Genomic DNA, 12,234 nt, shown 5'->3' on the forward strand with positions numbered 1-12,234 from the left:
TAGTTTTCGAGATCTCAATGGTGAGGGTGGAATTTGAAATGCCCTGTATATGTATATCTTTGTGGTTTGTAGAGGCAAAAGAAATTTAGTTATTAGTGTGTAATAGGAATATAAATTCTAAAATCGCAATAGTAATGTAGAAGACCATATTAAAAGGGAAGATAGCGCCTTGCCGGATGAGCCGCCGATTCATTGGTGCCTTGAAATTCTAAAAGCACTTGATCATCAATCCTCAAGAAACACTTCTCGGTAGTATTCAGAGGATCATCGTAGATGAAATTTCTTTCCTTTGCGCTGACTCAATAAAATCAAACATCGCTTCGTGACAAACTTTGAAGGTTTATTAAATTATATTCTACAAGATCTATTTACATTTGTCCGAACTTCCTTCAACGATACAACCTAGAGTAAAATGTCTTTAAGGATTTAATTAAAAATTGCATTTAATTTCAATACGAAAATAGTCTAAAACCTAAACACAAAACCACATATACACTCGTCGACATAGGTCATTTGATGACCACACATTACTAATTCGTAAAATACACATCGGGGAAATTTTACTAAATACTTACAAAAAAATCAAAGCTTCTTAGTTTTACTTTACAAGTGGTTGCCCTTCGAAGACCATTTCTCCGATTCCGTTTCAGTCGGATATTTATAAGTATGTATAATCTCTTTTATTTTTTTTGTTTAAACGCTTGATTACAGTCATACGTACACATGTATTTTTTATTTATTTAATTAATTATTATTATAAATTATGTGTGTAACTGGCACTTATCTACGTTTCTCTATTTACAAAAATAAGTCTATTCCTTACTGACGACGTTCAATTCGCAATTTTCAATGGCTCCCTGGTCGCATATGCAGTAAATTTACAGTTTTTGTTTCGCCACCCGTATATTATATTACAATGAAAACGTCAATCTGGAGTTTGTTGTTAAGCACGACCAAATAGCCATTTCGCGGAAACTAGTAAAGTGCCTTCGCAAATTTTGCTTGAAACATATCACAAGCCAGCTTTCCTAATAAATAATAACATTGGTAGAAAACGAAATTATAAAAAAATTAAAACAGAACAAACGGAGAATCATTCAAAATAAATAAATCTCCAAATTCAATCAACGTGGATAAATATACGTTTAGCAACAAACTTTTATGTTGTTTTTATAGAAAGACCCAATAAGGAAAGCAGTATTTTTTTTAAGTAGAACTTTCAACCATCAAATATTAACAACAGAGCAAATTCAACAACTTAACAATCACGTTGACTTGACATCTCCTCATTAGAGTCAAATTAGTATCCATGGAACTCAAGTTTCGATAATAGAACTCACTTTATCTTAAGTTAAAATTTAAAGTATTTAGTTAGAACAGGACTCAGTAAGACAGAATAGTCACAAGAAACCTTATGGTAATACCCGAAAAATATTTTTCTAATTGTGTTTTGACGGATCGTGGAATCTTTCACAGAGTGATTACCCTTATGATATGGTGCGATTATATAAGGACACCTAAAGGATCATTCATTGGAACCATTTGCAACAATCTGAAATTTGTGAATATTATCAGTTAAGTTACACGTCATACAGAAGCAACATTCAGTGCACGCAATTTCTAGACCAGGGAAACCTATAGGAAGCACAGCATCTACATCGAAAAAGTCTTGCAGAGTACTCAGTGATAAAAGAAAATAAAGACAAAGACATTAGTGACCATCTGTCCATAATATTGGGCTAATTTTTGTGATCATTGTTAATCTAACAATATTGTGCAAGTGGTATTCAATGAAAGCTAGCCATGCGACTACATTTGTCAAAGTCAAAAACGCAGTATAATTCAAATGGTGGATCCTCATGTGCGTAAGTACGCCGACGTAATCGCGTTCTGGTAAGTGATTAGTTGAATTGTACTTGCGTAATATACGCGACGCCATGTTCTTCGTGATGCCTAATTTGCACCATGGATACGACGAAAAGTTGGATTTTAGTCACTTTTTGGCGTAACCGTAACACAAAGGCACGCATTTAACTACATGAAACTTGAAAAATAAATTACATTGAAGAGACCGCATGAATCCTATGACACTTTTTGAAGCAACCCCATATGTTCCGCCTACACCTTTGCACCCATCTAGCAATGTCCGCATTTAAACCGCTCTTTTATTTCTACCTGCTTTTAAAGCCGGGTAGGACAATTTGAGATACCCTGTAAAATAAAAGTTTGCGATCTTCAAGCAACATTGTTAGTGAGATCTCACTTGCTGGCCAAGAACAATCTGACAGGTGTCGTTTACAGGTACAGTTCATAAATCATAAGTGGTATAAAAGAAACATAGCAATTGACAATAATGACAGATAATACAACAATGATCGCAACAGTCAGACCATATTGAAATATACAGGTTGAAGATGAATTGTCAACTGTTGTTGCCCGATTTTACTCGAAGTTATATCTCTTTATACACAACATGTGAACACAAATTTATTTCTCGAATCCTGTCAGCAAAGACAAAATGTTGCTTCCGCAAAGATGTGTCTTCAGTTTCTACGACTATGCGCAAATAAATAATATTTTACAACTTCTTAAGTTGAATGAAAATTGCGTATTATTCAAACTCATACTCCTCAATTTAAAATTGAGACTTTGATCACAATGAAACTCTCCCCACTTTAAATGTTTTTAATACCGATCTAAAAGAAACAAAATTTAAAACTTAATTAAAAAATATTAACAATAAATCACAATAATATATTATACAAAGCTTTCCTATTGGGTCATGTTCTGTTGATTATTTTGCATTTGTATGTTTGGGAAGCTGCCGTTAAACTCATAAATCGTATTACTCTCAGAAAATCAAATAAAAACTGTACCTGGATGGACATAAGCATGGTATAGCAATTAGAAATCTAGGTAATAGAATACTTTGGTCTATTAAGGTGTCCCATAAGTTTTTTCCGCGCCACCTATGCATGACTCTAGCTCGCTATGGTTATATAAACATGCGAGTTTACTTATCAGCCGTTTATAGTATCGGTTTTAGTCGTTCTAGAGCTCTTTCATAGTACGTTTTATTGGTGACAAACGCTCTATTAAAATCCTTTTCTATACTGTTCAATATGGATAGCTAAAAGAATAATTTAAGACATGTTATACTTCATTGCTTTAAAAAAGGTAATAGTGGAAACGACACTGCGGACGAAATTGACAGCGTTTACGGAAGCGGTACTACGGCTATTAGGACCATCTGCAATTGATTTAAGAAATTTAGAGCTGGGAATTTTAACTTGAAAGATGAAACCACCAGCGGCTGCAACGACGGATACAGAACTTATCAAGAATATGCTCGTTGAAAATTTGCAACATAGTGTGAGTGAGATAGTGGATACCACAAACATTCTCAGGACGATACATAAACATTTAATCGAGGTGGGATATACGAATCGGTATAAAGTTTGGGTTCCACATCTATTGACGGAGACCGACCTTATGAACCGCGTCTCTATGTGTGATTTGCTTCTTCAGCGATATGAAAGAAATTCTTTCTTAGACTCTTGTCATTGGAGAATTGGATTTTATATCAAAATGTGCATCGAAAACACAGATGGAACAGAAAAGGTGAGGTGTACTACGAGTTCCTTCCTCAAGGTGAAACGATCAATTGTGACAAATATTGCAATCAACTTGATCAATTGAAAACCGCTTAGCAGAAAAAATGTCAGAATTGGCGAATCGACGAGGCGCCGTTTTTCATCACGACAACATAAAACCGTATATTGCATTGACCGTAAGATAAAAACTATTAGTTTCATTCGGACGTTCTACCTCATCCTCCGTACTTCCCAAATCTTGCTCCATCCGATTATTGCTTATTTCTCTTGTTAAACAATTTTTTCCGTGGTATATGTCTTAAATCCGTAAGCGAAATAAAAATGCACCTTGATGAATATTTTGCAAGTAAGCCTCAACAATTTTCGAAAAAGTGTATAATGAGGCTTCTTGAGAAATGGAGGAAGATAATAGAGCAAAACGGTTCATATATAACACAATAAATCAACTTCAAACAACAAGCATCGTATATTCATTTCGCATCAAAAAAAGGAAGAAACTTAGGAGACACCCTTATACACACAGTCAAGACAATTAGTGACAGTTTTAATAAATTATGAATGCAACAATTTTATTTCTGATGAGCAAGTGCTCAAAATTCACAAAGAATAATAATATAAATATTATGATTCCTAGTGAACTTCAATAGTCGCTCCTACAATAATTTCCCACGACCGAAAATAAACAATATTTACAAAAAGGGTCATAATTCTAATTGCAGAAAGAATGATTTTCCTAAATAAATAATTGCTTTACCACCCTAAGAAAAATAGACTAAATTTGATAAATAAAATCATGAAACTAAAAATAATGAAAGACTCGTTAAACGCTTATTTTGCTCCGGCACTTTATCCATAACAAACTGATAGATGTTCCTCGCTCTTTTCGTTAAAAAATATCAGATAAAGCTATATCAGGAAGCCAACGTGCTTAAAGTTAGAGAAGACACGGAATTTTCACTGACCCTTTTTCATATACCGGGCCATCAAAAATATTTGATCGGTGTCTAAACGTTAGGACCCAAAATGCCTGTTGAATTGCGACTACCCCTTCACCAAAACTCGTTTACTTTCCTTCTTTAGACTAACAATAACAAAACATCCTGACATTTTAGGCTTCTGTGAAAACCGTAAAAGTATTTTTTGGCCCGGTGTATAAATCCTGCATGACCTGAAAAAAATGTACCGAAACTCGTTAGAATAAATAACTCAGCGTAATATGGCGAAAAACCTTATTATTTGCTTTCGAGATCAATAGAAAAACACTCGCAGTGAACCGCGCGTGCGCACACGGAAACCTCTCCGTTTCTAGACTGTCCCGAGATTCGTTTCCCGTCCGTCGAAAAAATCCTCAATCACAGAGCTCCGAATTATCGAAAAAAAGTCGAACAAGCAAGTGTTTTTTTGGTTTAGTTTAAAAAATATCAGTCCGGTTGTTTTTTTCTCGGTTATAAAATGGTACATCAGTTCCGCCGGTATTTTTTACAGAAAAAGTGTCGCGGAAGACAGGTGCGCGGAAGATGAGTATTATTATCTTCTATCCCGATAGAGCAAGTACGTTTGCAATGCTTGAGGTAGCTGGAGACTCATCACTTTCTCCTCTAAGTGGGCTTTTCCTATTTTTTGTCTTATTACTCGCCGGCAGAGGTCCATTAGAGGTAGAGGTTCAGCTGAAATTAAAGAAGACAACAATTAGCACATACATATTCCTCGGTAATATAGAGATAAATTTCTATGCATTTAGGAACTTTTCCGTTTAATACTGACTATATGAATACAACATGCTTAAAAATTATGTCTGTTAAGAAACTCTTAATGCATGAACGTGAAATATTGTATACGAGTCGCAGGTGAGAATGATAATTGTGTGATTGTATTCCAGAGAATTGAATCTAGATCGCTATCACAACGGATTTTGACAAATTGTGTTGAATGTCATTGCCGAATTTAACATCTCTTTGCTACTTTAGAGACACGATGGATGTAGCTAAACTATCGGTAAAGACATATTTGGCATAATTCACTAATACAACGATATATTACTAAGTCTTTTAGTCAGAATATTCGTAAGTTTTCCCCAACAGACGCATGTGTTAGTATTTCTCCTTCCCAATTACTAACTCAGTTTATGTTTGCAGGAAAAGACTTTTTGTATTTTTCATAGAACTCCTAGAGTTTTTGAGATAATTAATTGAATTTTAAATCACTCCTTTTGTATTTCTGAAATGGACGATTTTCCGACATATGTTTATATGATATAAAAACAGAATTTTCTCTTGAATGCCAGAGTGTTGGTAGCATAAACTGACTCACTGAATTCACTCAATTGCACAATTAAGTTGAGCAACAAATTGAATTTTCGGGGAAGACAATAATTGCAGATTTTAAAAGATAATTGAGGCACTAAATAAGGCAATTTTCTAGTATAATGCCATCTTTGAATAGTGCCATGCCCATAGACCAACACAGTAAAGGTTTGGTGGCATTCTTAATTTCTTCTAACGGTCCGCTAAATCTCTATTTATAGGACCATTTCGCTAATGTATAAATTAACTAACATTTCTGCCTAATAACGACATTATTCCAAATATGGCTTTCACCTCCTAGTGGATAACATGCCATTTTACAATGTTAGGTGTGGCCAAAATATAATCATAATCCTTGTGTTTTACAAATTGAAAAAACCTACTCGGTATATTACCGCGAATTAAACACACGAAATATATCGTTTGATAATTAGGCCATTAATTTAAACCCACACCGCCTTAAGACAAAAATCGCTTTATTATAAACTTAACGATCAAAAACGTTTGAAATTCTCTGCCGTTCTCAACCTTCAACACAGATACTTCCGTGTATTTACACTAGCAATTTCGACAATAAAAATAATTAATGGTACCGGTTATTCACCGGTATTAACTAATAAAAGGAAAAATGAATACTCACGATCAAGACCGCCGATATATCTCATCGTGATTTCGCAATGTCCCCATACTGCACTCACGATAGGATACAACTTCTTGCCTTTCAGGCCCCTAAATGCCACCCCAAGGTACTGGCCGTCTACGACGAAACTCAATGTACCCTCATCCATATCCAAGACGACTAAAAATTTGTCGGGAACGATAAATGTTTCGTCCGGTTTCAACAAGGCTGGATACAGCACCCCAGACTGATTCTTGGAGTCGTGGTAGAGCTTATTTCTTCCCAAGTCCCAGCCCCATGAATTGTCCGTACTGCCAACTAGGCTATGGTAACCTACTGAATGCAATGGGGCCTCCGCCGTTGCCACGCCCACTACTGCGTGAGTGCCTCGTTGTCGCGTTGACCAAGACACTTCCCAACAGTGCATACCCTAAAATTGATTAAAGTTAATACACCTTAGAAAAGTATGAACTTATTAACAGTTGTTTAATAAACATGTGTATTAATGATACTGATAATCGAGAATGGAAGTCGAGATTATTAATCGCTCATTAACATATGCGCTTGTTACATTTTCCGTCCGCTGCATTGCGAAAAAACGAAAAGCACTAAAATTATAAACTTTCGGAATTAAAAAGTCGATTTACTTGCTGGTCATTTGCGAATGGATCTAAGATTAGAAACTATTACTGTGGAAAATTAAAAGTCATAAATAACAGATCCTGACCACATGACAAGATTAGTTGAACGCAAATTACAAAGGCGGCCTACTTATCATATTTAGCAATAACGTAAAATCAACCATCAGTAAGGGTCATTAATGAATGACTTTGCATACATTAGAGGAACGTATTAATACTCAATCGAGACAAAACAGTATTAAAGGATAGTTTACATCGTCAACTTAAAATTTTCCTTAAAACATTTTAGTGAGGACAATTCTTAAGTTTTCCTCAGTAAGTTATTTTACGTAGTAGTAGTAATTGATCACAAAAAAGGTCTAGTTTACCTTGTTCTAGTCTAGCAGATGTATAAATATTATATTTTGTAAAAAAAATTGTTGTAACAGTAATATTTTTCCGCGAAAATCTTTTCACTTTATTTGACATAGACAGTTAACTTTTATTATTCCTTATCTATTAGGTAAACGTTCAGGTATTTGCCAATTGCCAACATAAACAAAGTTCATTTTTAAAAAAATGCTTTTTTGATATATTTTCTCAGATTTGTTTATTTAACAAACTAATAAACATTCCCACAGTATTTCTGAGGAACTAATCACGTGACCTTTGTTTACAAGTCCTTGCTTTTCTGTAGAGGTTTTATATGTATACTGTGTGCAATTCAATCAGGAAAAGGAGAGGCCAGTATGGGAATCTCAGAAATCGTAGATTTTGGTTCTTGTATTTTTTACTATTCTCGTAATGTACCGTTACGTTACCAGGCCGAAAAATAATATCTGGAAGTACGAGTTGTACGCGGGACATGAAAGTTTTGAGATCCCTGCTAATCACATTTTTATAATATGTTTCCAGACATATTGACTTTTTCATTGCAGCATTATTCCTCAGATCGCTGACACCTGGCCGAAATATCGTGTCCAATGTCTTTATTTTAACTGAAATTCTCTTGTCAACGAATTTATAACTCCTACCATTCTCGACATATCTAACTGGTCCTGGCTCGTCTGCATACTGATTTTGAAGTATGAAATGATTTTTACCTTAGTAAATCCTATTTTTCCTCTTATACAGTCGGTACTCTGTGCGACCGGGTGTCTATGGAACGTCAATTTGTCGTCTTCCTTAACGAATATGTTTAGAGAGCGGTCGTCTTGGTTCCAACTGTACTTGAGCTGTGTTTCTCGGAGAGCGGGAGGCATGTCCAGTAGCATGTCCAGTCGCGGGGGCCTCGCGAAATCTTGTGCTAGTTCCCTGGGAATGACGGGTTTGTAGGGGGCGGCTGCGGCGTCCCTGCCGTTGCCGGCCTTTACTCCGTTGCTGACCTAAGAAAGTTTGACCATCAGCGTCGTGATAGTGAAGGTATTGGTGCTCTGGAGACTTACCTTCTGGCCCATGCTCATACCCCGCGCACCCCGTCTTCCCCGCGGTCCCGTTTTGGTACCGCCGCAAGCAGGCACCACGGCCGCCTTATAGGCCCGGCGCACGTCAGCGGCGCCGCGGACTACCCCGCCGCCCGCCTGCTGCCCGCCTCCGCCGCCGCTGCAGCCTACGTTTCTCACGCCTCCGGTCCTGATGCTGGTCTTGTACCTGGAACAAAAAGAAAACATTGAAACATCCATAAAAATCTAATTTCTAAATTAGAGAATTGAAGTAGAGGGGACTTATGCGAGCAACTGTGCGAAAAGGAACAAACCAGGGACAATTATCCCATCAAACTCTTCAAAGGATGTTGACCTAAAATTTCACCGTTTCCACTAAGAGCCTCGGCCAGAAGATTAATTAACAATAAACTCAAAATCAGTTAGCTATTGAACATAATGGGTTACCTACTAAGAGCTTTCTAAAACATTTCATGGAAATCGGGGTTAAGCGGATATTTCCTCTTTTAAATTCCCGTTTTGATTACGCCGACCTTAACAAAATCTATCATTGAATATCGCGATTTTGAGTACCTCTCACGTCTGCATTCACTCGCCTCATCACCTTAAATACCGACTGATAATACATAATGTTGTGTGTTAATTACGCGATATCCAATTACTTCTCTCGAAATCCGCTTACTTCACAGAAGTAAGCGGTAAGACCGCACAATCCGCAAATTTCTATAGAACCTCGAGTATTGTTTTTCATCCCGTCATCGGTCAACCCGTTCCTTTCAAGTGACTCAGGTTTTGCGGTCGGTTTAAAAATTAACATTTGTACAATGTTGCATGTAATAATAAAGACTACGTTAGTCATCAATTAGCGATCCAACAATAAGATATAGTCAATGTTCACGTGCAAATCAAATGGGTCAATGTAGTCTTCTAAAAACATAGTACTAAAAAGGTGATGGAGGTTCAAGGTAAAATAAGAAATACTAGGGAAACTCGTGGCTGTGCTTCTGAACAATGTAACACTAATAGATTCAGGGTGCCTAATTTTGACCTGTTATGGTTTTCAAAAATCCTACTAAAAAATTCTAAAAATCTAAAAAGTATTGTGCAAAAGGAGTAAATCAGAGAAAGTACTATAGTGACGCGTTTTAACACGAAAACATATTTTTCTCAATTAACCTTAAACAGCTCAGTTCTACTTTTGAAGCACAATAAAATTGTGATCCCTGTACTATAACAGGAGAGTAATAGTATATTACAATATGAAATGGGAAATATTTCATTACTGTCGAGAGATTATTCTAGTTAAGAAATACATCGTCGACATAAAGTAAAATCTCGGGACAATAATGAAATGTCCCGTCGAATGAGAGGGCGATCATTGAAAAAAGCTCACAGTGGGCGGTGGACAGTAAAGGTAGGGCGTTGATTAAGCGATTTAGTCTTTACCATCGAACATCTAACCTGAACTAATTGATGAATTAATCCCAGACATGTTTTTAACATTTCAACTCCTACTTACAACACTACACGGGACATACTTGATTATCGTCGAGAGATAATTCTGGTTATCGAGAAATGTAGTATCGAATTAAACTCAAAACTGGAGGGATAATGAAATTTCCGGTCGGCAATAGCACTAGCGCATTACAATATGTCACGGGAAAAGCTTTATTACTGTCAGGCGATTATATTATTTCACGTAGATATGAACTAAATCTCGAGACGCTAATGAATTTCTCATTAAGAAGAATTAGTATATTACAAAATGAGGCGAGAAATGTTTGAATACCATAAAGATTTAAACGTTAAGACTTTAAACAAATTTCTAAGCGAGAATGGAACGTTTTATTAAATATCGAGAGATTGTGTGTTTATCGAGATGCGTGGCTTCTAAATAACCAATCTCCAGACGATAATAAAATTTCCGGGAAAGAAGATATTATTAGTATATTATTATTCATTAATGTCCAGAGATATTTATCCAGTTACATCGCAGAGGAATTAGTGAGGATATAGGAAATAACTAAAACACGACCTTAAAATAACTTAAATCTACACTAAAAAGGGATAAAATTTGGATACATTTTATTTTTCAGTTGTTGAGTATTTTATGCTATGAAAAAACAATTATAATATACAAGAGCTATTTAACCAAAAAAGGTAATTTCCTTCAACTTTGCTGATGCTCACGTGAGCTGCTTAAAAATATACTGCTTAGCTCGCTAATTGTTAGAAAATCAGATACGTAGTTTCTTAAAAAAAAAAATACGGAGAGTATGATGAATACTGATTGAAATTGCGAAACATTTTCTGAAAATTTCCAAAAGATTGAGGGAACAAAAATGTAAATTTTCAGGGAAAACCACTTCTTGGCCTCATCACCCATGTGTTCAAAGCCGACTAATAGAGATTTGTAATGCTAAAAATACATCTCTACCGAACCAACGACAATCAGAATACCATGTGGTAATGTGATTAGGTATCAATTTCGTTGGAACTAAGCAGAATGACCGTGACCTTGACTCTCACTGATTGCCGCAAAATAACAGCTTCATCCGATCAAATCCTCTCACTCGGCTGTTACGTATTAACAACATGGAACCACTTTTGCTGTCGACCATTAGAGAGGTACCACATTTTAAAATCCATAGGCGATTTATCGTTAAATAACAGATGGGTTTCGTAACGTTTCCGTTTCTACATTAGATGGTGGGTCGTTAGACGATCGGGGAGGGACAAAAGATGGACACTTCAAGATTTCAATAATTGAAATATTAGCAATGGAAACAGACTCTTAATATGAAAAAATATATTGTGATGTTGACCGATATTTTTTCGTGGAAAGTGAATCGTGGGAAGTAAAATTAATCATGCAAAAACATAGTCAACCAAAAATAGAAAAATAGAATCAATAGTTACCTGAATATGGGGAAATCGGCAATACATTTATATACCCGCCCTGGCATGATCACTAAAACAATAATTTCACGTGAAACAGCAACGGTACTAAAAATGTTTACTATCGACATGACTCTCATCTACTGAATAAGACATTGAATAAGACATTGAAAAATATTGCGACCGAACTTTCTGACTGCTGCGAAGATACTGACTATCAGCCGAGGCCAACAGATTTTGACCTGGAGTAAAGTTGGTCGGATCTACCTGCTTTTGATCGTCACTAGGTTTATCCCTGGCCTAAAGGAAAATAGCCTAGAAAACAGGCCAGTATTCTACTACGGGTAACCAACCTAACTTCTGTCAGGTATGGATATATTAATTTGTTTATAGTTTTAGAAGGGTCATGAAAATTAGACACAGTAGAGCCTACATTTTCTGTTTGGAATTGGTACAAAGGTGTGTCTACCTTAATACCCGAGGCAAATTAATATAATCAGCTAATAAACTTGACTACAACGTGCAGAACATGCTGCCTTCTTTGTTTACTTATAGACTTAATTTGAAATACAACTACACAACTGCGAAAATAATACATTTTCATTGTCATATCGGTAGTCAAGAGGGTAAATAGTGCAACCAACTCAAAACTGAAAAATGAAATCATTATCATTCTGCAAGGGATTCACACTGTGTTCCATTTACGACAAGTATTCAGTTTACTTCAATTCGTCGAAT

The 12,234-nt window shown here is 36.0% G+C and overlaps 1 protein-coding gene across 5 annotated transcripts in view; it reads right to left on the reverse strand.

The window, feature by feature from the left end:
- Positions 1 to 319: 319 nt before the first annotated feature.
- gus (gustavus) overlaps positions 320 to 12,234 on the reverse strand; it is an 89,576-nt gene continuing 77,661 nt past the window's right edge. For all 5 annotated transcript variants that reach the window (XM_066402228.1, XM_066402223.1, XM_066402224.1 and 2 more), the window contains 4 exons: positions 8,602 to 8,806; positions 8,260 to 8,541; positions 6,558 to 6,966; positions 320 to 5,281 (listed from right to left, as the gene is read on the reverse strand). In XM_066402228.1, the coding sequence (XP_066258325.1) occupies positions 5,142 to 5,281; positions 6,558 to 6,966; positions 8,260 to 8,541; positions 8,602 to 8,619 (849 nt within the window). In that variant the 5' untranslated portion in view covers positions 8,620 to 8,806 and the 3' untranslated portion in view covers positions 320 to 5,141. The remainder of the gene's footprint in view (positions 5,282 to 6,557; positions 6,967 to 8,259; positions 8,542 to 8,601; positions 8,807 to 12,234) is intronic.

Source organism: Euwallacea similis, chromosome 25 (genome assembly GCF_039881205.1).
Source record: "Euwallacea similis isolate ESF13 chromosome 25, ESF131.1, whole genome shotgun sequence".
In the NCBI taxonomy this organism is placed as follows: domain Eukaryota; kingdom Metazoa; phylum Arthropoda; class Insecta; order Coleoptera; family Curculionidae; genus Euwallacea; species Euwallacea similis.